This window comes from Pteropus alecto, unplaced genomic scaffold (genome assembly GCF_000325575.1).
Source record: "Pteropus alecto unplaced genomic scaffold, ASM32557v1 scaffold33, whole genome shotgun sequence".
Taxonomy (NCBI): Eukaryota; Metazoa; Chordata; class Mammalia; order Chiroptera; family Pteropodidae; genus Pteropus; species Pteropus alecto.
In genome coordinates this window covers 4,860,594-4,888,109 of record NW_006435762.1, presented here as the reverse complement: position 1 = coordinate 4,888,109, position 27,516 = coordinate 4,860,594, and the positions used below count along the sequence as shown (strand labels likewise).

Genomic DNA, 27,516 nt, shown 5'->3' with positions numbered 1-27,516 from the left:
ACTTTAATTGTATTTGGGGTAAATGTGATTTCTGGGCAACCAGAATATTTCTCTACCCCATCCCTTTCTTGCACACAATGTATGATGTCTAAACATTCCACCAATAAATATTATAACTGTGTTTCTGATTTGAAGGGCTTCAAATCTAAAACGACTAAGCCTCTTAAAAATATTAGTTTGGGTTTGTGAAGGATGAATAAAGAAGTTATTCATTCTATCCTAATAAGAGAAAAGTTAAAGAAAAAAATATGTTCTTTGATTAGAAAAATAAATATATAATTACTATCACTTTTTTAATAATTTAGATGACTAATTTTCTCCCCTCTTCCTCATTATCACTTCGAGAAGGGATTTAGGGGATGATTATATTTTTAAGAAAATAGGATCTGCCAATAGAATCTGGGTTTAAGTCCTGATTCTGCTTACTCTGTGATGTTAAGCAAATCACTTAACTTATTTGGGCCTTAGTTTCCTCCTCTTTAAGGTTGCGTAGACAATAGTTTTTATTTTACCAGTCTCACAGAACTGTACCAATTAAATGAAAAAACACATATAAAAGAGCTTTGATCATTGAGAGCTATATAATTATCAGAATCTACACAGTATACAACAGTAGTACCAGTTATTGAAATAGGGGAAATAAGGAGCACGGATATGTATTTTATCATTGAATAATCTGACCAGAAAGTGGACAGAAAAGTACCAACCCTGAGCAACCCTAAGTATGGTAGATATTTTGGTCTTAACAATAGCTTTTGTGTCGAGTTTCTTCACTTTGTTACAAATGCCGGCAGTTATAGTAATCTATGACCTGGCTAAAATGAAAGGTTAATCTGAAAAGCCAGAAAGTGTTCTGCTCAGTATGGAATGTGTGGGAAATGTGTGTTCTTTCAGTATGACAAGAATACCTATAATAAAATTTGATTAAAGAGTTGGCTTGGTTCCTATCAACTCAGTTTAGGCCTTGAGAAGGACAAAACTCATGGACTTAGAAAGGCTGGAGAAGGATAATATTTTATAACAAGAGTGAAAAAGTTAGCATAAAACAAAATGGAAAAAATATCTAGTGAAATGTAGTCATTGTGAAGTAGATGGTCAAAAAATTTCTAAAATCCTGTATTTGCTGTCTCATATAACTGGTAGCTCTTGGAGCTGGAATAAATCTTAGAGATCCTAGGCCCAAATTACTATTTTTCAGATGAAGAAACTAAGAGTCAGGAATGATGAGTAACTTCTCCAAGGTCAAACTGGTAGCTGATGACAGAGCAAAATAAGGAATTTCCAGCCAACTTTTCTTTTAAGATAGGCTGTTTGAGGGAAATTAATTATAGAGGATTGTTTTATAAATGTCATTTTAAAATTAGATAAATAGATGAAAATAAATGTAACTTTCAATGAAAGTCCAGGTCTATCTGGTATAAGTTGGTTCCAGTATCAATTTTCTTTGGTATCTTTGTGACCTTTTATTGCTAAGTTATTTAAAAATATATTATTATAGAAGTAATAAAGAATATTGAAAAATTCCAAGTAACAAAAAAATAAAATAAAATTATCCATTGTTCTACTACACGAACACGAACATATTTGAAGTTGGGGTATATTTACCTCTAGTTGTTGTATTTAAACTTTTCTGTGTTGTTTTAAACATAATTATGGTCATAATATATATTAATTTATTATGGTAGTATCCTGTATTTATGGTAGTATCCTGTATCTTACATTATTTTAAAGTCTAGGTATTCTATTTATATTTACATATAATACTTATATTATTTTAATATATAGAAAAAACTTATTTAGTTTCCAAGTTTTTTTCCCCTAATTTTAAATAACTAATATTTTATTAAGAAATATGTTTTCTTCATAAAGATTCAATTATAACATAATCCATAAAAAGAAACTGGGTGTTTTTTACCTACCTTCCCTAAGAGCTGTATGATCTATTCTTTTTTCTTTTGTCATAAAAGGGCAAACAGATTTGTTTATATTTGTAAAATATTTAAATTTTATTAAGAATTTTTAATATATTATATATAGATAGATGTAAAGATATAGATGGATATAAAGTAATGTCAGTGCAGATGTACCAAATTAAAAATGGTTTTTGTTAAATGGAGTGATTACTAAGTAAACAGGGACTTAGGGTCTTAAAATTCTACTTAATTGATGTGAACATAGGATATAAATTGCAATGTGATTCTAGCTGCAATTTTATATAAGTATTATTATTAAAAGGCATGTTTTCTGAAATATTAATATAAGCTGGTAAATAATCTCATGTACCTTGATAGAATACTTTTTCAAGTTCACCTAGTGATATAATAATTCTTAAAGTTAATCATTAAAAATTTGTCCTTAAATTTTCCTATTTTTTTCCTAATCTATTCAGTGTGTACCATTAAAAGTGTTGATTTCAAAACAAAATTCAAGTTAATTTATAACAAATGCTTTTCAAAAATATTTACAAGTGAATCCAAATAATGCTTATGATGTGTTAAAGACCATCCTCAATTCATTTTAATGAACTCATAATATTCAGGAAAATAAATATTACTTTAGGAAATATATATACCATATGGTTACATGCTAAATCTGCTGTAAGTGGTAGCAGATGGTTAAAACTCTTTTTAAAAAATCTCTATTCTAACATAAAAGTCCAAGTATATATAATATATATTTTCAAAATATAGCATTACACCCTTACAAAACATATATTTAAATTTATAATATTGTCGACCCAAACCCCACTGCTAATAATTTCCAGGCATTCATAAAACTCTAAATATTTATTCCATAAAGATTACATATCTTCACCAAATCTTCTACTTCTGCTTGTATTTATGAAACAGATCCAGGATCTCAGTGGTGTTGAGTGTGAAAAGAGAAGCTCCAGATCACCATTACACAGTACAGACCTACCACTTAGAATCTCAAAACGTCAGGACAGTTAGGATCTTTGCCTTGAATAGAGCAGTTCAAATCCTTCACTGAGTTTTTTTTTTTTTTTTTAAGATAAAACGTGGGTTATCAACTGGTGCAGGTCAAATTTCCTTGCCAGAAAATTTTTCACTAGTTTTGGAACATCATCTCTGCCTTTCCAAATTTCATTTCAAGAGGCCCACAGTGTTGCTTGTCATTTCTGACAGCACCTCACTGATGGGCTTGGTAAAGTCCTTGGGGGCTGATGCATTTGGTGGCTTCAACAGCCATGGCCTTCTCAAATTTGTCTTTGTTGAGGTTGATTCCAATGATCCTGGATATACCAGCTAACTTACAGCCAGCCCATGATGACTGAAAGGCCAACTCATCGCAGGCCAAAGACAGCACAAGAGGAACCAGGGGGGACCTGTAAGGTATATTTTAAATCTCTCCAGGTGCCAGATTTTGTTTTGAGTTCCAGTATTTCTTCTTCTAATCAAACATTAAGTCATTAGACCTCTTTAGACCTTAGATCCTCTATTTGTAAAATGGCAATAATGACAATTATATTATGTTTGTCTTTTTTTTCTTTTTCTTTTTAAAAACTTTTACTGCGGTATAACTGACATAACATTGCAAAATGATCATATTGCAAAATGATCACCACAATAAGTCCAGTTAACATCCATCACCTTACATAATTATATATTCTATCTTTACAACTTTTTGGAGAAAAATAAGACCCTGAAATTTTATTTTACATTCCTTGACTCTTGGTATGGTTAAACGTTTTCCTGTGTGTTTCTTTACTAGCTGTATTTTCTGCTACACAATGAATATAAACTGAGTGTTAAAATGTACTTATTTTTATCAACGAATTTTCATATTGATAAAAACTGTGAAATAACAGAAATTTTAAATGTTTAAACAAATGCATTAAAGGTCTGCTATACCAGTTTTTACTATGTGTAGGAAGTTATTGTACCTGTTACAAATTCTAGAGGGGAAAAAATCTTAAAACAGTGCGGACGTGATATAATAGTGCAATAACTTGACTAATTTCCCAGGAACCTTGAAATTATAAATTGTTAAATAAACCATAAAATACTTCCTCTAATGATACACATTCAGATGCAAAAAATAAAATTTTATGCATTTTAAAGTATTTTCTTCTTGCCTTTTAGTTCTTATTACCTTTAAGGAATTTTTAAAAAGAGAAATGGGGAGTGACATCAGCATTATGGCAACAGAAGCTGAGCCTTGTTTTTGTCATCATCCACAGACAAAAGTACTTTTGACAGAGCTCTGGGTTCCAGCACCATATGTTAAGGGACCAGGGAGTCGTCTACCCCTGTGTCAAGTAATAGGAAGACAGACCCTGGTCCTAGTTATAGGTCCTGCAGCTGCCTATGAACTATCTTCAGCCCCTCTTGTCCACAGTCCAAGAGCCTCTAGGTAATACTGTCTTAGACAATCAATCAAGGGCCAGAGAACCTTTGTAGAAGTCTAGGTTTGCAAAGGAGAAATTTCAGTACTCTGTTGAACCAAAAGAAAAAAAAAAAGGTAAGTTTAGAGACATTGGAGTAGGCAGTTAGTAAAGACTGGAGGAGATAACTACTACTTCAAATGTGAAGACAGCAATACAAAACTCTAAGACAGCGGTCTCCAACCTTTCTGGCACCAGGGACCGATGCTCCTATGAGAATCTAATGCCTGATGATCTGAAGTGCTGCTGAGGCTGTGATCCTAGCGCTGGGGAGCCGCTGCAAATACAGATGAAGCTTCGCTCATGTGTCCACTGCTCACTTCCTGCTGTGCGCGCCCAGTTCCTAATAGGCCACGGACTGGTACTGGTCCGCAGCCTAGGGATTGGGACCTCTGCTCTGAGGCACATGAAAAGAAATCAAAGAAACATGATACCATCAAAGGATCACAATAATCTTCCAGACATGAAGGTGTCCAATTTACTGAATAAAGAATTCAAAATAGCTATTTGAAGGAAACTCGATGAACAAGAAAACACAAAAAGACAATTCAATAAAATCAGGAAAACAATGCACAAACAAAATGAGAAGTTTAACAAAGAGGTACAAATTGTAAAAGAGGATAAACAATAGACTTGATCAAGTAGAAGAAAGACAGTAAATTTGAAGACAGGAAATTCAAAATTACAAAGTATAAGAAAACTCATATATATCCCCTATCCTCACCCCATCCCTTTCCACCCCTTTTCTTATAGGCTGAATTAGTTATTAGATTAGGTGTCGATCCAAAGACAAAAACTTGAGCTTCAGAAGATAAACAAGGGGAAAATCACCTGGGCAGGAGTCACCCAAACTATCTCAGGAGGCTTGGAAATTACAAGCATAGCCACTGTAGTGGAAGGAGCGGAATGCCCAGCTGAAGTGCTTGCATTACTGAATTAACATCTGGATACTGTACTGGATTGAATAGTGCCACACACACATCCCTTCCAAATTTACTTCTTTCCCAGTACCTCAGATACGACTTTATTTAGAAATAGGGTCTTACAGATGTAGTTAGTTAAGGTGAGGTTATACTGAGATAGGATGGGCCCTTCATCCAATATGACCAGTGTCCTTATAAGAAGAGATACAAAGACTCATACACAGAAGAGTCAGTCAATGAACACAGAGGCAGAGTTGGATGCGTCCATAATCCAAGGAGTGCCAAGGATTGCCAGCAACCACAGAAGCTAAGAAGGATCCTTTCCTTGAGCTTTCAGCGATAGCGTGGCTCTGCTGATACCTTGATTTCAGATTTCTAGCCTTTACAACTGTGAGGATATAAATTTCTGTTGTTTCAAGCCACTTAATTTGTGGTACTTGATTACAACAGCAAAAGCAGTCACTGAAGGCAAGATTCAGGAAACTGGGAGATGAGGCATTGGCATGGTCTCTGAGTGTGTGTTCATGATGGGAAGAGGAAATAAAATGATGCTTCCAATTAGGAAGCAACATTGTCATTTTCCCAGAGCTGCTATAAGCTGGTCTGTGCTGGATTTTTTTATGACCTCGTAGATATTTTGGATGATAATATAATAAGAAAGTTGCAAGAAAAAGAAAAACTTCCTTTTGTGCTTTGAACACAAGTCAGGGTTTTCTGTCTGAAGTGGGTATAATGCTGTTACAATTGGCAAGATCAAGGATAAGCTTCAAACCATAATCAGCAGAGAGTGTTATACAAATTAAGTACACATATTATAAATACAGTAATTCCCAAACTAATTTTCTTCAACATATCATGTAGTGACTTACACTTTAATCAAAAGTTTAACATTGCATTAGATCATATTGCTAAAAATGTTGCTGAATATAATCTGGGTACAGGACTGAACTCACCGTCTTACTCCTAAACCTGCTTTACACCCAATATTTCTATGTCAGTTGATGACATTACCCAAACGAGAAACTTTGAAGTCATTACTGATTACATCCTCTGTCTCCCCTTCTAAGAATCCAGTTAGGAAAGTCCGCCAATTTAACTTCTGAATGATTTCTTTCTAAATCACACAGTATCCTTCCTGGTTAGTTCTTCTCAGCCTCTTCTGACAACTTGTGCTCCTCCTTCTCCTAAACAGTAAATGCCAAGGCATACAGGCCTGCTTTTATTCCCCTGACACCCCTCACTTACAGCTTCTCTTTGTCCACTGTCATGTCTTCAGTTACAGGATGAATATTCTCACACTCACATCTCCAGCTTGGATGTCTCTTATGAGCTCCTGACTTGGATGCCTAGGAGCCTACTCAATATCTCTTCTTGGATATCCCATAGACACCTCAAACCTAGCTACTCCAGACTGAATTTTTCATGTTCCTTTAAATCTTTTACTCTTCTACCATTCTTTATCCAGTTGCTTCAACAAGAAACTTGAGAATCTATCTTAACTACTCCCTTTTCCTGTCTCTCCAAGTCCTTCTGGTTTTACCTCTTAGATATCTTTTGACTCTTCAACCCCATCACCATCACTTGATACATGCTTAAACTAATATCATTTCTTTCTTGACACCTAAGAACCAACACCCTCCCAACAGCTTCCCCTGCTTTCCCACCACAAATATATCGTCTACATTGGTACTAGTTCTTATTATGCAAACCCTTCAATGCCTCCCCATTGCCTGCAGGATAATGTTCAAAGTCCTTGGCATAATATACAAAGCCCTGTATAATGTAACCTCTGCCTAACTCTTCAGGTAAAACTTTCACCACCCTCCACCTCCCTGCATTTTGTGCTCCAGAAATATCAAACTACTTCTGATTTTTTACTTACACCACATTTCAGGACTTTGTGTATGTCGTTCTCTCTCACTGGGATGATCTTACCTATTGTTTACCTGTACACACCTCTTTGACCTAAAGAATCTGCTCAGCCATCACCATTCATGTGGATCTTCTTATTCCCTACTCTCCCAGAACAGAACTAATCATCACTTCCTCTGCACTATGTCTCTGAACTTTGTACGTATTTGGAATAATCTGTTTATCTGGCTGTCTCTCTGACTAGAGTGGATATTTTTTGTGGGAAAAGAACCATTTTCATCATGACAGTGCCTACCACAGCACCTTGCTGATAGCAGGACTCAATAAGTGTTTATTGAGCTAAAGTTCTGCTTGCCTTTGGATAAAGAATCCTACTTCACATGGTGTAGTCTATGACAATTTGGGTAAATTATTTCAAGTAATAAAATAAAGGTTTTGTTAAGCAATGATATTGCTATGTCATATCATTAGGAATTTTAATTAAAAAATTGACTTAAGATAATTCTGTATAACGAAATGTTAATTGCTTAACTCAAATTACACATTTACTTAGAAGAGAGGCATTTTATTGGCTCTTCTCCCTTTAAAATCTACTATGAGTATGTCCTATCTCCCCTAGTTCTAAAAATAGATCCTAAATCTGCCCCTTCTCTCCAGTCCACGGTTGTACTGCCACTATGGGCCACCAGTATCTCTCATCTAAATTACTACAGAAGCCTCCTGACTGTTCTCTACAGAGTAGCTGGAGGGCTTCTTTTCAAATACAGATCAAATCCTGTTACTACCCGGCTGTAAGGCCTCCCATTGCTTCCTGTGGCGCCAGGATGTTCAAACTCCTTTTCATGGCCTGCAGTCCTAAATGATCTTCCCTCTCACGTGGGTGTTAATCTCTGATTATGCGGTGCCACCACTCCTCGCACACTGCTCCTGCCTCACTAGCACTCTTTCTGTTCCTCAACTTTTTAGCACTTTAGGGCCTCCACACTTGTCCCTTTGGCTTCTGGATTCCTGCATGGCTGTCCCCTTAGTTATTCAGGTCTTAGTTCCAGTGGCATTTCCTTAAAGATGTTCCCTTCATCACTCAATTTAAAGCAGCAACCAGACACAGAGTGTTACACCTCCCTGTTCTACTTTCTTCATTGTTCTAATCACTATGCAGCAGAGTAAAATTTGAATTATTTTACAGATTACATGAAAACAAGTTATCTAAAGCAGTAAACCGGTAGTTAGCTTGGTTTATATCTCTGGAATTATCTCTAATCACCCATAAAGAGTAGCTTCCAACTTTATGAACCTGCTTATACCCACAAACTTATGCATTTCTATTTGTTTAGAGTCATATGTTAAAGTAGTAACTACCAAAAAGAGAGAGAGAGAGAGAGAGAGATAAAACAATGATCTCAAACCTGAATGCTTGAAACACCATTGAAGTGTGCCCTTCATATAAATGTTTTTCTCTAACTTTGAACAGAAAACCAACTTTCTCCTAATAATTTCATTGTCATTCCCCAGTTTATGATTACTTCACTTCTTTGGATCAGAATAAATTTAGATTATTACATGAAGGCGCAAAATAATATGTACCCGGTGTTTTAAGGCCTTGATCAGTAAGTTTGGAGTTGTTCTCTTACCACCTCCTTGTAACAGTTCTTCCAAATGTTTTCTTTTTAGACCTCAGGCTGCAGTTCGGCTAGTGAAGTTCTCTTTCCCCTTCTGTTTTCACCCCCTCCCCTCTAGTCTTTAACAGAAGATCTGGATTCAAGTGCTTTTTCTGCTACCATTTGACCCACTGAATGAATTTTTTCAGGTGGCATTTTTCATTTCTTTATTCATTTGTAGTAATATAGTCTCATGGGTTTTTATTTCATTCAATGGTTTTAATCCATTGTTATTCATTTTGATGCTAAAATTATCTCAGCTTTAGCCGTTGGGAGCTCCTCCGAGTTGCCACCTGTGTCCTTTGACCAGACTCCATCATTTTGAGCACTTCCCTATTTACTAGCACAAAAATACATCCTGTACTTCACCTGCCGCAGCTCTGGAATCACCCTTTTTCCCCAAGGAGCTGTGACAGAGTCATGCTTCCTTTTATCGGAGCCTGGGGTTTGGAAACCAAGACTTCGGTGCTGGATGTACTGCTGGCTTGTCATTGCTTGAACTATAAGAATTTATAATTATCCTCCTTCACCACATATCAGCTTGAATTTCTTTCTATTGCAAGTCTGGTTCTAGAAGACAGTGGATTTTTATTAACTTCCTCAGTATCTCCATTTTGAATCAGAATGGCCTGCATGCTTTAGACACAGGCTCATCACACCGAAACTATTTCAGGTTTCTATTTGAGAACCTTCAGGAGGGAGCCCTTGGTCACAGGCGTGCAGCACACACCTGTGTCCTCCAGAGTCCGCTGTGCTGCGCCTTGCGCAGCCTCAGAGCTTTCCCAACCCTGGTGTGTCCGCGACACTTTGCAAGGACACGAGAGAGAGTGCATGTCTGCGCTCCCACATTCTCCCGACGCCGCCTCTGATTGGCTCCTGGGCGTATAAGAAACCAGTGAATGAGCAGCTGGCCCTTGCAGAAACTTGCTGGAGGTCTTTGGGTGGTATCGCTCGTTCATCCTCGTCAACCTGAGGGCGAGCCCACCCCGGCGGATGATGAGGTCGTCCTGTGTGGTGCTCACCGCCCTGGTGGCGCTGGCCGCCTATTATATCTACATCCCCCTGCCCAACTCCGTGTCCGATCCCTGGAAGCTGATGCTGCTGGACGCGACTTTCCGGAGCGCACAGCAATTGGTGAGGCACAGCCGAGCGCTGATTCTACCTCCTCTTAAGCAGTATTCGAAGTGGGAACCAAAATTTGCGGACCGTATCCCACGAGAATGCCTATTTTTTTCTAACACAACGAGGTGATTGCTTTTTAAGGTGGTTCAGTCTGGCATTTTCAAGGTGTCGCATTCGCCTTCTTGCTAGTAGCGAGCTAGATCTGTGTGCCTCGTGGTCTGCGCTAGTGACGGAGAAAGTGAAGTAGTTGAATAGAATTTAACAACTGTCTAACCCTTCGTCTGTCATAAACCCTTCTTTTTTGGTTTGCAACGTCAAAAAAAAAATCATAAAGCATTTTATAAGCCATCCCTCCCCCGCCATTTTAGTTCTCAGATAGGGACCGGCAGAGAGAGCGTTAACATTTTTAGGATGGCTTTGGGAAAAACGGGCTCTCATTTTGGGCAATGCAACCCCCTTAACGGCAGAAGTGGGCACAGGCCATGTCTCAACATCTCTTGACTGTGGAGTTCTCCATTCCCGAAGAGCAGCAGTCAGGGCTCCTCTAAGTATTTGATTTCACAGTTCATGCGTGGCAGTTTCAGCTTAGCCCAAGAAACAAGGCCAGGAGACTTAGCTGGCTGGAGGAGAGACGGTGCAGGCGGCAGCCCATGTTAGTATGATGCATTTGCTTTCTGCCAGCCCTACAGCATTTATTTTATGTTCTTAGCTTACCAGGAGATAACCTTTGCCTGAGCCAGGATACCCTGACTTATCATGGCCAGGGTAACATTTTTTCTTCTGTATCATGGGTGCGTATTTCTTTTTTCCCCACAGACAGATTTATTCTATGGCAAGGGGCATTATTTTTAGTGCCAAGAAATCAAAAATCTAAACTACAACCTGCAGCCAAGGCTGAGCCCTATAATTGATCAGTATTTCTGAGTAGCTTGCTCTGTCTTAACTCCTAACCCTCGTGGAAAACCAAGTCTCCTCTCTTCCCCCAACCTTAGTTAATCTCAGCTTATTTTTGTAAACTCCTTTTTTTTCCAGGAATGACAAGAGAAAGAAAGGGGAAAAAATCATGATTTTCCTGGGTCGTCGATGTTCCTCCTCCCTCACCATTCTAATTGTGTTGAGTTACATAGTCTCTGAAGCTTTGTCCTATTAAAAAGCCCTTTAATAAGGTATTGTAGCCCACTCCTAGCACGGATTTGCTTCTCTTGAATCCAACCCCCTCTCCACTCCCAAGTTCCCCGTTGTCTACTAGGAAGCGCCTAGGAAGCTATACACCCTCTTTCTTCTCACCTGCTTTCTATAATGTCGACATAGTGGAAAAATTACCATCCCTTTCTCTAGCATTGATTCCAAGAAGGGCAGTCTTCATATAGGAAGCCCTGCAATCCCTCTTTTCCTCTAGAAATTAAGTAACTTGGGAGTAACATCTTTCAAGGATTCTAGGGTGGGTTAAATGGCCTTTAGTAAATAAATTGATAAGAAAAATAGTGACTGAAAAGAATAAGAAATACAAGGGAAAAAGAATAAAACTGCTGTGTTAGCCTCAGAGGTTATTTTTAGTTTTCAGGTCACCAAGGAAGTCTCATAAGTAATCTGAGTAAAGCCAGGTTTGAAGAAAAGCCTTTCTTCCCCAACCAGGCTGCCAACCCATGAAAGGGAAGGCCTTTAGACCCTGTGGTCCTTTACAGAATGTGTCCCCAGCTGGCGTTTGGGAATGATGATGTGTGTAACTCCAGGTCACAGAGAAAGATGAGGTAACCAAGTATTTTCACCTACCACGGTAGCTGGGGAATGGGTTTGCAAAGAAGTGGCTCCCATCACTTGTCTTCGGAACTGTGAAATATCAGAAAGATCATTCAGACCACATGGAAGCATATTCTACCCAGTAAAGGAATCTACCAGGGCCACTTCAAATTGTCCTGGGGGAAAGGCAATGTGGCCTGACACACTGTAAGTAGATTGGATCGTGATTGTTAGAGTCATGCCTTCCTGAATCCCATCCCAGCCAAGCCACTTACTGGTGGTGAGGCCAGGCAATTTACTAACCTATCCTGTAAAACAGAGCTAACTTCATAAGGTTGCTGTGAAGCTTAGTAATGTATTTAAATGCCTGGAACTTGTAGTTAATCTACTAAGAGTTGTCCCCAAGGTCCTCTATGGATTGTGGGGATTCCAAAATTTGTGGGAGTGTCCAACATTGTTGAAAGAATAAAATTAAAAAAAAAAAATGTAAACGGGAAGCAATTTATCTTATTGAAACCTGGAGAGCTACCACTAAATTGCATGGCATAAAGTTTATTACCCAAGTAATTTTCATCAGAGTTCATTGGCCAAATGAGAAAAGCAACTTAAGATACCACAGAGGTGAGGTTTTGCCTACTTCCTAACACAGCAGGCTCCTACCCAGCATCAGGAAATATGAACACTACTTTTATTCTGTTGTCATTGGCAAACATTCACCCCTCTCATCCTTCTTTTCTCCTTTATTTTGTGCAGATAAGTTATGTTTATTGTACTTTACTTCCCTGGGGTCCTACAATATTACCTAAGAAGAAGCCACTTGAGCTCTTTCTCTAAATCATCTCAAACACAGATGCTACATTAAAATCATCTATGGAGCTATAAAACATCCTCATGCCCAAGTCACAGCCTATACCAAATTTATTTAGAATCTCTGGGAGGGGAGTTCCAGGCATCAGTGTTTTTAAAAGGTGATTTCGATGTGCAGCAAAATTTGAGAACCACTGCTCTTTAAGATAAATAAAAAGCATTGCAGATGTAGAAGACATATTTTCCTTAAACTGTTCAAGTTATATTGTTCACAGGCTGCTGGGAATGAGCCCTTTCATATTAGCATGGATTAGTTTATCAGATTAGTTGGTTGATACTTTGGCTCTAAGAGTCTAAAGGGATAAAATACTAGCTAGGCAAATTTCAGTGTTATAGAAGAGCTATCATAAGCCTTGAGCAGTGGTAAAGCACAAACAAAAGAAGATCTGGGAAAGTCAGTGGAGAAAGATATTTAGATGATTGGACAGCCAGAAACTAGAGGAAAAGGATGGAGTTTGGGGAGATTCTGATACTTATTTTAAACTGCTGTGCAAGCAAAGATTTTAAAAAATGGCAATCCCAGTACAAGTGAAGATACTGAGAAGTATACACTGCTGAGTTTGGCAATATCTATTGGAAGCCATAGAAGCATATTTATTCTTTGACCCAGCAATCTCTCTGGAGGAATTTATTTTAAGTAATGATGGTTATAGGCAAGGATGTAGCTATAAAGATGGAAACATTTTACAGAATCAAAAACCTTGTTCAACTAGTCCAAAAACACTGCTGTTTATGAGGAATATGGGGGATCATTCAGCAACCTTTTAAATCTTTTTTTTTTTTTTTTTGGTACCATTATTTAAAAAAATGAAAACTTAAGAATAATATGATATTAGTAAATTATGGTGAACCCATTTTTTAGAATACTAAGCAGTCAAAAAAATTAGCTTTTAAATTAATGTTTAATGGCCTCTGAAACATTTGTACTATACATTAAGTGGGAAAATGCTACAAAACAGCATATATTCCCATTATCCCATCTAAAATATCTTCCAAATATATAGTTATGTATATTTACATATACAGGTACAAAAAAAGCGGAAGGAGATAATTTAAAATATAAGGATTTGGAGGTGGCATAAAGTTATATCTTCAATTTTCAGATCTGTCTATTCTTGTTTTTCTACAATGAACATGTAGTAATAAGAAATTATTTAAAAACTTTTTTGTAGTAAGTTTTTGTACTAGGTTTTCTACTTCCAAAATGGAAATGATGTGTATATGCATAACAGTGTGATTAATCCTTTAGTAATTGTTTTGTGAAGAAAATCAGACTTTTTTTTAAAGGCTTTTTGGATCCCCAATACAGCTATCAATATGGACGCCTCGTGCTCAGTCACTTAGATTTAACACAGATTGAAAGCTTACTTAGTGTGAAGTTTTAGGGAGATGCTAAAATGACCTAAAAGAAACTACGGCCCAGTCGAATGGAGAAACCATGTTAGGAAGATAGGAGCTGACAGGTATTACAGAGGTAAAGTTACAGAAGCTCATAGGAGAGAGAGGTTACGTACAGCTTAGAAAAGTTATAAAGATGGTGACTAAAGGTACTAATGGTATCTGAAAAGAGTTCAGAGCAAGGGCATAACTTGACTGGACTTCGTCATCTCCTAACTTACTAGTTCTTATACTATGTGTCTTTTCAATGACAGTGTAAAAGAGAGGTTGTTGAAATTGGTATTTCTGCTGAATGTCCCCTCTAGTTTTTATGGATGACAGTACTTTTGGACTAATTGAGAAAGTTTTTTCATCCTGTAAAATGTCCCCAAACTTGTTGAAATCTAAATTGATCTTACCTGAATTTTCTGTGCGTGATGTGCCTTTGGGCTGTGTGGGTATGGTTTAAATAACAGCTCGCTGGATGCCGTGAGAAACTTCATCTCGTTAACCTTTTTCATAAACATTCTTGAACTGGGATGTTTACTAAGATCAGGTAAATTTAACTTGAAAGCATTAGTAAATAATAAGTTTTGTCTACCACCTTCCAGACTTGCCATGATATATATTTCTTAGAGATTTCACCAACCACAATAATTTGTAGCTGATTTGATGGGATTTTTCTTTAAATACCTGGTAGCAGAAAGGCTTTTAGTATAGCTTCAGTGGCAGTATTTAATCAGTATTAGTTCTGACAGATAAGCAATCTGATTTGCTCTTTATTGGCAGTACCTCTTGGTAGATCCAATCAAATATTAAGGTCAGATGGATTCAGCTCCCAGATGTGTTAGACAATGCCAATTTATAGTTTTTCTTTTTACTTTTCCTAGAATTCTACAAATATAGCCTTGAGAACAGAAATGCCATCATTATTACTTTGTGTTAATGGGACATTCTACTTCTAACATGTGACTTGAGTTTGATCTAAGACATTTTTGTGAATTGTGAAAGTGCAATAATCATTCTTAAATGTTCTGTTAATTACTTCTTTTAAAATAGTATATATTTACTTTTACTGACAAGTGAACTCTGTGGGAACTGTCTACCACTTCTTTTCTTTTTTTTATGTTTATAAAGAATTAAGAAATGAATTTGAATTTCCAAGTGGCAAACTTAAATATATTCCCTACTTACTCTGTGTCGTATTAAAAGATTTTTAACATTCTATCTTTCAATGTTTTCAAAATAAAATTGAAATCCCACCATTTAGAAATAATCACTTATTCAATAAATATTAACTGAACACCAACGCTAGGAACTGGCAAAACAAAAATTAAAAAAAAAAAAATCCTAATTTTGAGAAGTTTACAGTCGAGTAAAGGGGAGATAAACCTATTGACAGTTACAGAGTGTGTACTTGAATGACAGAAGAAGAGTTATGACAGAGGCATTCATGGGTTTCTGCAAGAACCTTAAAAAAGGACATCTAATCTAGACCTGGGCATCAGGAATTGTTTTCCTTTCACATGACATCTAATCTACGAAGGTTAGTGCTTACAGTAAAAGTAACTGACATCTATTAAGCATATAGTGAGCATTTACTCTGTGCCAGATACTATGCTATGTGTTTTGCATGCAACTCATTTAGTTCATGCTATAATTCTATGAAGTGGGTGTTTTTATTTTCCTTATCTTATAAAAGAGGAAACTAAAATGCAAAGAAAAGTAACTGGCTCAAGATGACAGAGTTTATAAGAAGTGATCAAAATTTGCCTCCAGCCTCACTCTGAGTTCAAGAGCTTAACCACTGAACCAGAATGCTTTTCCATAGGAGCTAGCTAAGTGAAGGAGGTGGAGAAAGAGAAGAGAGAGAAGAAAGGAGGGTGAAAAGGGCATCCTAACCACAAGGGACTTTCCAATGGGAGAGGATGCTACAGCTAAGAAACTAAAAGTGGTTTAGACGCTGGAGCATGAAGCCCAAGAGTCAGAAATATGAGACAGGAAAGAAGCACCGGTCAAATAATACAGGGCTCTGTGGGCCAACAAAGGAGCCACCGAAAGATTTTTAGCAGGGAAATCACATGGTCAAATCTGTGTCTTAAAATAGACTTTCTCAGTGACAGTGTAGAGACTAAAATTTAAGAAAGCAAGTAAAGGTGAGAGACCACCTAGGAAGCAATCCACCAATCTACGTGAGAGGTAAGAATGTAAACTAATAAAGTGGGACTTGTTTGGAGTGAAGCCGACCAGAGTTGCTGATGGAGGTGGTAGTATGAGTGAAGGAGAGAAAAGAGTCAAAGGTGACTCGGGAAAGTCTCTGGAGTAACTGGGTGAATGGTGATGATAAGCCTGATTTAGGAAAAGGAGTAGATCTGAGGGTGAAGATAATAGAGTTTTGGACCTTGTTCTGAATTGTCCATGGGACTGATACAAGGATTGCTGTTCACAAATAGCTCACATATACAAGACCAGAGCTCAGGAGAGAGAAGTGGGCTGGAGATATGGATTTGGGAATGGTCATTGAATGGGTGGTGTGGAAGTAGTAGGAATGAATGTGTATGGAGTGAAAATAGGATTAGGAGATCCTACCAAGGATATCACAGGGGTGTGGCAGTGGTGAGAGGAAGAGGAGGCTAGCCCTAAGAGAAATGAGACACTAAAGAACCTAATTTTTAATTATATAGAACTCTAGGTTTTACAAAGGGTTTCACATATATCCTCTCGTTTTATTTTTCAATAAATAACTGGCTGGCATTTGTTATTTCCATTTGTCGAGTGAGGAAACTGAGGTTCAGAAAGGGTCAGTGACATCCCCAAGATTACATGATTAGTTATACTGGCAAAATGGGGACTGGAATCAAAGTTCCTAGATGCTTAATTTCGTGCTGTCACTCTTGGGCCAGGCTGAACGGAAAACGTAGTCCTCTATGATGTATTTGCCCCTTTTTGTCCTGGTGCTCTTTGTGACAGGCCCCTCACAGCCATGGCCATGCATATGAGAGTGCTCATGATAACTTTGGCACTAATATACTACATCTTGACCTTCTGTTTGCACTCCCACAGTGAAATTAATGTGCACTAGTGTTTCCCAATCTTTTTTGCATGCCATACACTTGATTATATTTTTAAAGTATGCCATGGGAAACTGGAAGAGATTTGGTGGGAATTTGTATGGGCTTGAATGACAGAATTCAGAAGATTTATAAAGAGAATTACACAATGGTTCTCAAATAGAATACCAACTTTTATATGGCTATAAAAATGGTTTTAAATTTTTACTTTTATTAAACACCTAAGCCAATATCTTGTGGCCTACCTATAAACCATTTGTGGCATACCTATTAGGAAGCTCTCCTCTCTATAGTTTATTATTATTGCTATTAAACACAGATAGATAGTCTCCAAGGTACATATATCTAGGTAGCCATATAATGCATTGTCTAAACAAGGATATTTTTGAGAGCCATAGGGGCTACTATTAATAATCATGCCAATACAACTGTTTTAAAACAGAATTATACCTAATCGAATCTGGACGGGTGTTTGGCCTACATTTATTTGACCTGCAAACACTCAGCATAATCAAGTTTATGTTGTAGGATGATCCTTGTTCTGCTCAAATCTTATTGTTAACCCTCCAGTGAATCACTCCTCACCTTAACCCCTGACTTCCTGTCCCTTAGGATAGTGACAGAATAAAAGTACTAAGTTCTTTAGTCTCACAGTGTTCCCGCGACAGCCTACGCACTTGTATCTGACACCGTTCCTTTTGTCTTCACCGCCGCCTCACATGCTTTCCCGCTCACTTACATTGGCCAGCCTCCCCCACATCTTTCAACACGTACGCAGAAATCTCTTTTGGAAACTCCCCCTTTTTCTCCCAGTCAGCCTTCTTTCCTTTACATTTTGTTTTTCTTTGATGGCCTTCATGTATTCCTTTTCTTATGTTGATATGTACAAGCTCCCCACCAAATCATAAGCTTTCTTACCTATTATGTAGGCGTCCTTTCCTTCTTACCGTTTTAGGTGTTTGTTGTTCTTGTTGTTGTTGTTGTCATTGTTGTTGTTAAATCAGTCACAGTAGAGCAAATAGGAGTTCATGGTTCTGCTTTCTTTCAGTTATCTCTGCTACTCCATTTGCCCCAAAGGGCAGACCTCATGTTTCCTGTGCTTCTGACTCAGAACTTACCTAAAAATGGCTTTTCGTTGTATTTTTACAACTTTTGTTTCACAAATCTCACTTTTTCTGGATTTTCAACTTCCTCATAATATTTTTGCAGATTTTTTCAAATTCGTAATGAATTATGTGCCCGCTTCTAGCTAAACGTTAATTATAATTACTCCGTAAAAGATTGCTGGAGAATTTCCACATTCATTTGATATCATTCTACCTTTCCCTTTTCCTCTTGAATAAATAATTGATAAATACCCCATAAGAAATTTATTTGACTGATACTCTTCTGTGCTGTCTTTCTCTAATATTGTCCCTGCTCTGGGACTCAAATTACCTTTTCTTTGACTGTTCTAAAGTCTGCTTTTCTAAAGTGCAAGATGCTTATCTCACTATTCCTCGTTTATGCATCAAATAAACATAGAGTCACTCTGTCCCCAAGCTTTCAATCACTTTGATTTCGTGGCACAGTTCTTCCCTATTAGTGAGAAGCAAGTCCAGAGTAGCAATAATCTCGATTCTTTGACTTTCTTATCAAGGCAATTCTTTTGCTTTTCGATTTTTTGCTTTTAGCTGAATAAAATTTCTGGCATATATCTGCATAATAATGGACCCATTTACTGAATAATAAACAACCACCTTGTAAAATAGTAGTTAATGCCCTCATTCAAGGAGAAGGAAATAGATGCTCACCAAGATTAGGTAACTGATTCACAGACCGGTGACCGCCTAGTGAGGCTGGCTGTGAACCAGGTCTGCTGGACTCCTTTGCCCTTTGAATTCTATTCCATGGCTGCCTATTATGATCAATCTACTCCCCTACCCATGCTACACTCTCCATTCTGAAATCTTTTCTACTAGTTGTGTGATTCACATTAAGTGTCAGGTAGGAAAGGAGTGTGTTGTGTATTTACAAATTTTAGTTCTGGAGGGTTTTGATATAACATATATAGAAGGGCTCCATGGTTAAATACAACTGGGAAATGCTCAGTTAAACAGGGTTAATCAGGATTTCTTATTTTATTTTATTATTGTTTTCATGTAATTCCTAGCATGCTAATGTGTATTTTGAGCCTTAAAGAGAGAATATATATTGAGTCCCAAATTTAATTGACTATAGATCTTTATTTTACAAAAAAACTCATGATACTGATGGTATATGTACCAAATTTTCAAGACCATTTTCATTGTGTTTAATAGCAGAGATTTTGGTATCAAGGAGAATTGTTTTCAAATCCCGGCTCCGTGCTAATGCTAGCTGTGTGGCCTCTGAAGAGTGTTTCACCTGCGAGTTTGTTTCCTGACCTTATAAGTGATCATGATACTTAGCCCATAAAGTTATTTGAAGATTGTATGAGTAATGTGTATAAAGTTTTATTGTTTCATCTTCATCACACATTAGTTAATAAGTAAAGCACTTGGAACAGTACCTGGCATACAAGAAATACGTTTAGGTCAGATCTGCTTTTTGGCAATCGTCTACAGTATACTCGAATAGTAATATGCTGTTTTTTTATTATTTTATGTTCACTATTATTCTTGTCAATCTGCTACTGCTCTCAGGTTTGCGACTTTCCATACAGGTATAGATCTTCTTAACCTGGACTGCTGCTGGCTAGGATTCAAACCCTGGTTTTGGCACTTATTAGTTGTGAGACTAGGCGGGCAAGTTACTTAAACTTGCTAAACTTTAGTTTCCTTGTTTATAAGAGTGAGATAATAACAATGTGTCCCTCAAGACTTGCTACATAGATTAAATGTGATTGTGTATATAAAATACGTAGCACTGTGCTTGGTATATAGGAAGAACTAAAAACTCAATGGTAGGCCATCCTGCCACAATGTAAAGATAATGAAGAAGTACTTGCAAAGAAGGGTTATTTCCCTAAATAGAGGGCTTTGGATTTGCTCAAATGATTGCCATCTGTTGGGCCCAGAGTTCTGGCCTATAACAATAGAAACGATGACCTTGACTGTTAAGTTATTAAAGGCAGGTGTCTTCTATCAGCCACCATAATAGAAGAAATTCACCATGACCTCGCCATTGCTCATTAATCAAGCAATCACTGTGTTTCAGAAACTGAGATTATAGCAATTAATGCACACACACACACACACACACACACACACACACACACACACACACCCCTCTGACCTTAAAGGAAATAGGAAATAAGGAGAAATTTGTTGGCAGGTCAGTGGTAATTGAAATCTCATAAAGTTATGGAATCCCGTAAAAACATGAAATCCCCTAAGGAAACGGTGTTGAGTGAGAAAAAAGTAGTTTTAGAGTTGTGGAGAAGTGGAGCCAACGAAAGAGGCAGAGAAGTTAGGGAACGAAGAGGAAAACTGGGAAAATACTGTGTCTGAGAAACCAATGAAGATCACTGCCAAGATGGGGTGGTCGACTGTGAGATTGAGGGGCATGAGGATGCAAATGTGTCCATCAACTCTGCATCATGGTGGACCCCTCAATATATCAGCCACAAAATGTATTCCCTGGCACCTGTGACTTTTACATGTCAGCATATCAAACTGTAGCCCGTTTGCTGGAACAATTTTAAGGATGCCTGCCAAAACTTACGTTTTGACTTAAGCTCTCATTTATCACAGGAAATAGCCAAAATATACTTTATAGCTTGTAATTAAAACCTGAGATAGAGGTTATGGGTAGATATTACCAATATACTAAATAGTTTGATATATACTCTATATAATAGTTATGTATACATATACAATTATTTAGTACATCAAAAATATTTTTTAAAAAATAAAAAACAAGGAGAATGAAAAAAATAAAGAAACTCTCCTTCCCCCAAATAACTAACTTTAAATTTATGTTAGTTGTTTCATCCTTATGGGAACATTTTAAAATCTGGACTCTTAACAGGCTAAGTAGCTTTTCCTGTATGCTTCAAAATGAGGTTCATATCAGATGAATATTAAACTTGCTCCATTATAGATTAATGCCTTTGAATGCTATAGCTAGAGGTATACCATTTAACTGCACTGCTATATTTTTGTCAAGGACTGTGGGCCAGTATTTTAGAAGACACACCATGTGCCAGACTTGGGTCTTAGCAGCCACAGATGCACCTACTGACCAGAACCAATAATTTGTCGGTCTTATTTCCTCCTATAGCCAATTAAAATTGCATATTTCTGCAACTTAAATGAAGAAACATCTTTGATGAAAAGAAAAGAAACCTTATTATTGGTTATGCCTACAGAAGGAACCCATTTAGAAGTGATTTTCAGTTACTCTAAAAACATTAACATGATTTCCTGACTCCATAAAAGCATATTTTGGGGCAAATCATAGAATTTTAATTGCTTAACAAGTTGGACTTCCATTTGGGTGTTGTCAGTGGTTAAATGTCTTTATGCCATTTTCTCCCTTACCCACCCCACCCAGTATTTTTTTCCATTTTCAGGTTTCAGAGAGTGGCAAGCAATCATGGGTAGTATTTTTAAGTTCTGTACATTCGTGATACTTTAAGTTGTTGCAATAAAGATCGATTCCTGTGGTTTTATGGGAATGTGGGAGAGACAGGTTTATTGTTCAATGTAAACATTGAAGTTATACTTAAATGTATAGCATTATAGTCTGTTACGGCTTTTCCTCTTTCTGTCCTGTCCATGGAGGAAAACCAAGCTTCTTTTTTTCTCTAAAATGCGGATATATTCTCAGCAAACGTTTATCGGTCACCTGGAATGTGCAGGACACTGCAGAGACCATGAGGTGCTCATATTCCAGTTTGGAAAATCCAAGAAGTAGACAATTCCAACAAAACTTGCTGAGCGCTACTGTCTGTGGTCCGTAGCGGGCACTGTGGGAGCCTAGCAGAGGAAGCCTCAGACAAAGGATCCCAGAGGAAGTGCTGACAGAGCTGACTTTGAAAGTATAAGAAGGAGCCCATCAGAAAGACGGGAAAGGAAAGGCATTCCAGGAAAAGAAAACAGCAAGTGCAAAATTCTGAGGTGGGAGAACATGGCACATACAGGGAACTACTTCTACTAAATTTCTGAAAGGTAGAACACAAAAGGAAATCTTTGAAGGAAATCTTTACGTAACTGATCCATGGGCGGAACTGGTCCGTCTTTTGCTGTTAAAATACATTTCACCATCTTCATCATGGTAACTTTAAGTAAGCTATTAGGATGATGAAAGCACACAACCAATGTACAATTTTTCAAGAATAAGTACTACTTGGCAAATTAAGCTTTAAACTTCTTACTAAAAATATTCTGTTACAAAGCCATAGAGTAGTATTTATATCTTGGTGACCAAATATATAATTTCATGGAAAACACTTTTTCTGTTGTTGTTTGTTTTAGTAGCTTTTTGTCTTAAATAAAAACTGCTTTAAGTCAGACTTCTTGCTGCGTCCCTAGTGCTCTGCTTCATAAAGTCATTCCTTGTTTCAAGGAATGACCAGAACCAATAATTTGGATTTTGAAACAAACCCCACAATTGTTAGATTTTGAAACAAAAATCCCACAGTTGTTGGCAGCTAGTAGTTGTTGGCAGCTACGGTGCCTTACTTGAGACAAATGCTTCTTGCATATTTGTCAAAGGGGTGGAGTCTATGATTGAAGAACCTGACTTCCTGTTTTAACCACCCAGCCTAGTTTCCCTCTCACCCTTACTTTCCTCTCCCATGCCACCCTTTTCTTTTCCTCCATAGAACACACTGCCATTCATAATTGTTTGTTTAATTACTCCTTAGTAATTTGTCTCCCTAAGTAATTCTGTCTCCCCTGCCAGGCTAGAAGTTCTATGAGGGGAGAGAGCATGTCTGTGGGCTTTACCACTGTGCATCGAGCTCCTAAAAGTAACTGGCACAAAGTAAACACTCACATATTTGCTGAGTGAATAAATGTTGAACAACCCAACATCTCTGTAAAGCTTCTACGGTAAAGAGGGATGGTGATAAGATCCTGACAGGAAGTTTTTCTTGGACATCCCACTTCTCAAATAAGGCCTTATCAGTAGGATCAATCAGCAAAATATGCTTGTTTTTGCCCTGGATTCCTTTTCTCTTTTTATGAAGAGTGCAAGTAAGAAAATGATAAGGGGTAAGCTGTCTGCTTTTTCAGAAAGAAAATTTGGAAGCAACAACAAAAGGAAATATCATCAGCAATATATTCATTCATTGAACAATTATATTGAGTGGTAATTATGTACTAGGAGTATGCTAGACCTAGGAAAATAAAAGTTAGGGAGATAGATCTAAAAACTGATAATGACAACATAAAAAGAATCAAAATTAGAAGTTTGAACTAAGTTCCAGAGAGCAGCGAGACAGGAGTGACTGCACAACTGGACAGAAAACCACGGGGGAGGGGGTGTGTTTGAAATGGAGGAACTGAAATTTGGCCATGAGAGGAAGCAGGAGAAATTCCAATAGCAGATGACACCCTACAGTTCAGCTTTGTGTATCTTTGAGGAAAGTATATAAGGCATGGACAAGACAGACAAGTTGTGCAGACTAAGGTCTGTACCAGGATGTGGGACTACAAGTTGGTAAAGGGGTGTGTTTGAATGGTAGGTGGACATCAATGGGTGCAGGATGTTCTTTTAAATTCTATCATCCCTGGCTGTTACAGCCGCTTTAAATTTTTTTCCCCATACAAGCATAATTTCCTTAGTAAACTAAAGGACTGAATTATTTTTTGTATACCAGAAGAGGTATATAATTATGTTATAGAAAATTTAGAAAATAGGAAATCTTAACTACAATTTCAGCTTAACACAACCACCATTTGTTTTTTGTTATATTTCCTTTCAGACTCTCTTTTTGTGTATATGTTGTCTTACTGTCCTGCCATACATGCAGTTTTATGCACAGCTTATTTTACTTCTCTTTATACCAGAAGGATGTACCACATTATTACTGCATAGTATTTTCTTCTCTTTTTAATGGAGCATGGGCCATTTTTAAGGTAACTATTCCCCTATTACTAGAAACCTAGATAGACTAGTTACTTGCTAGTATAAATAGTGTTACAGTGAACATATTTGTACATATAGTCTTCTTGTTTTTAGGACTTTTTCTCAAGATGCCCTAAAATTAGAACTACTAGATCAATGAGTATATATATTTTTTCAGGTCATATTTCTTATGTCCAAGTTATATTCCTAATTTATATGGTTAGTAGCAATGTGAGAGAATGCCAGTTATCCTCTACTCTTTACAGCATGAACTGATTTTTAAAAACTTGTTAATTTAATATTTTAAATGGATACTTTGTTTATAATTTTTTTGGAAACAGTTGACATTAGAATTTTTGTTCATTTCTTTAATGATTATTGCACATCTACTTTATATCAGCTCTATTCAGAGGAAAAGGTAGTCAACAAGTGTAATTTCTTCTCTCACATTCTATATTCTTACACATAAAGAAACTTTCATTAAATTTTTGCAAAACTTATACAACTAGTAAACAGTTAAGAAGGGATTCCATCCTGGTCTTTTGTTTCAATCTCATGGTCTTTCCGATCTGCTATACGACCCTGTGAAGGGAAATATAGGGGTTTGTTAGCAGAGTGCCTGCTCCTCCAAGTATCTTTCTCTAAACTTAATCTAATGATGATGCCATTCCTAGTACTCAGAACATGTCTAAAGCCTTTTTTAGAGATTTCATTCCAAGCCATTTCATGAGGTGCACATGAACATCAGCCTCATTGCTTCACAATCTCTCTTTGTCATACACCTCTAATCTAGAGGAACTTTGCCTTTTTCAGAAATCAAATTCAGCCTCAGGAAATGAGGATTTGTTCCCATTAAGAATATACAAAGGAGCGAACCAAAGTCTCTGAAAACAGTTGTAAAAAAATACTTTAGTCAGTGGTAGCCATGTTGGATGACATATATGAATTACCTACTTCTTTGCAAGGGTCTATGTTCTCTGAATGTTGCTTTGGTTTTTTAGTTAGCGTGAGAATTGTCGGTTTCCACTACTGCGTGAGTTGTAGGGCCCTGCGTGTCCAGGGCCCCTGTGAGTTACCACCAAGTGTTTAATATATGTGGCAACCTCGAAAAGAAGGGCCAGTGACCCAACAGTATTGGGCACTTATTATTACAACATCCAGTTATAAACAGCCCACTTCCTGGCATCCTTGGCGGGGAGTGAAGGAGACAGCATTTAAGCAGGTTGGACTTACTTTCATACTTATATTATAGTGTATCATATATCAAAATTTCTTAAACAAATTTTTCTTTAAAGTTCTCATCTATTTCTAACCCAATTATCTAAAAAAAATTAATCTTTATCCCCCATTTCTTTTGTGATCTCCCCCACAAAGTGGTCATAAATATCTCTGACAAGAAGACTAAAGTCCAATCAATGAAAAGGAAATTTGTGTGTTTTGAAGAGAGAAAAAATTTTAAAAAGAAACAAGTGTATTAGCCTCTGCAGTCCTTGCAAGGACCATAAATCCCATCCAGAGTCTCCATAATAACCATGTCCCTTGTCACTGCTCTCAATAAGGCTGCTTCTGTAAATCATCATAATTTATAATGTAAAACAAAACCAAAAATAATCAAATACTTCTAATTTCATGTCTTGGTTTTGTTTATTATTGCCCAGGTTTGAGGATAGAACACTGTCAATTATGCCTATTGTTTGTATAAAAAAAATGTGATTTAACTTTCAAACAGCCAGCTTGAGAGTCAGAGACTGGCCTGCAGTGGTTTGCAACGTCATTTTTTTATTCATTCATTCATTCATTCATTCATTTATTTATTTATCTATCTATCTATCTATCTATCTGTCTATCTATTTATTTATTTATTGCCCACACCATATATTAAACATTTTAAAATTCATTTCCAACACTTTGGGATTTAAAATTTGGGATATTTTACATAATAATCTGGGCTTCCTATTTCTCTTAAAAAATCAGATCATCTGGTGACATTGGGCCAATATTTCTACATATTAGTTTTAGGTATACAATGTGATGATTCGACATTTTTATATCTTACTATGTGATCACCCCACTAATTCTAGTAAAATCATCTGTTAGTGTGTAAACTTATCGTAATATAATTGACTGTATTCCCCTTCACCTTTTTCACCCATCCCTCTGTCACCCCTCTCCTCTGGCAACTATCCTTTTGGTCTCTGTGTCTGTGAGTCTGTTTTGGGGGTTTTTTTGTTCATTTTGTTTTGCTTTTTAGATTCCACATATAAGTGAAACCATATGATATTTGTCTTTCTCTGTCTGACTTATTTCACTTAGCATAATACCCTCTAGGTCCATCCATGTTGTTGCAAATGGCAAGATCTCATTCTTTTTATTGCTGCATAATAGTATTCCATTGTTTGTATCTCTCCATACACATATACATATACATATATATATGTATGTATACATATATATATGTATATGTATATGTATCTCACATCTGCTTTATCCATTCATCTATCTATGGACACTTAGGTTGCTTCCATATATTAGCTATTGTATATAATGCTGCAGTGAACACAGTGGTGCATATATATTTTCAAATTAGTGTTTTCATTTTCTTTGGATAAATACCCAGAGGTAAAACTGTTGAGTCATATGGTAGATCTATTTTTAGTTTTTTGAGGAAACGCCATACTATTTTCCATAGTGGCTGCACCAGTTTGCAGTCCCAACAATACTCAAGGATTTCCTTTTCTTCACATCTTTGCCAACACTTGCTTCTTGTCGATTTTTTGATAATGGGCATTCTGACTGGTGTGAGATGGTTTTTCATCATGGTTTTGATTTGCAGTTCCTTGATTAGTGATGTTGACCATCTTTTCCTATGTCTATTGGCTGTCTGTATGTCTTCTTTGGAGAAATGTCTTTTCATATCCTCTGCCCATTTTTTGATTGGATTATTTTTAATGCTAGTTTATATTTTTTCATAATATATATATAGTGTGTGTGTGTGTGTATATATATATATGTATGTATGTATGTATGTATGTATATATATATATTTTAAAAGCAAGACAAACACTTGACAATAAAAGGATCTGTTGTCTAAAAATAGTCTCCTAATAGCCTATGGGTGTTCCTTTTCAGATGTTCTGCACAATCTTGCAAGACCAATGCAAGTGATAGATGATGAAATAATTTTTGATTTGTACGACAGTGCCAAACATCTCTTCAGCTGTAAAAGACAATTGGCCCACAATCTTTAGATGCTCATCTATTCACTGCTTTGGTATGATTCCAGAGGCAGGCTATGAATAGCTAACTTGGTGAGATTTGTCTTTAGTTTGCTTGCAAAGCTTTATTTGATGCCGATTCATAAATTATACTTGCTGCATTATAGAATCTCATTATCCTTCATTAGAAAAAACATATTAAATACAAGTTAGTATTACATGTCAGGCACT

The 27,516-nt window shown here is 36.9% G+C and overlaps 1 protein-coding gene across 1 annotated transcript in view; it reads left to right on the top strand.

Moving 5' to 3' along the window:
• The first annotated feature begins 9,659 nt into the window (after positions 1–9,659).
• Positions 9,660–27,516, top strand: part of NCEH1 (neutral cholesterol ester hydrolase 1) — a 58,692-nt gene continuing 40,835 nt past the window's right edge. The window contains 2 exon segments of the mRNA XM_006910839.3: positions 9,660–9,844; positions 9,846–9,992. Of these exon segments, the coding sequence (XP_006910901.1) occupies positions 9,758–9,844; positions 9,846–9,992 (234 nt within the window). The 5' untranslated portion in view covers positions 9,660–9,757.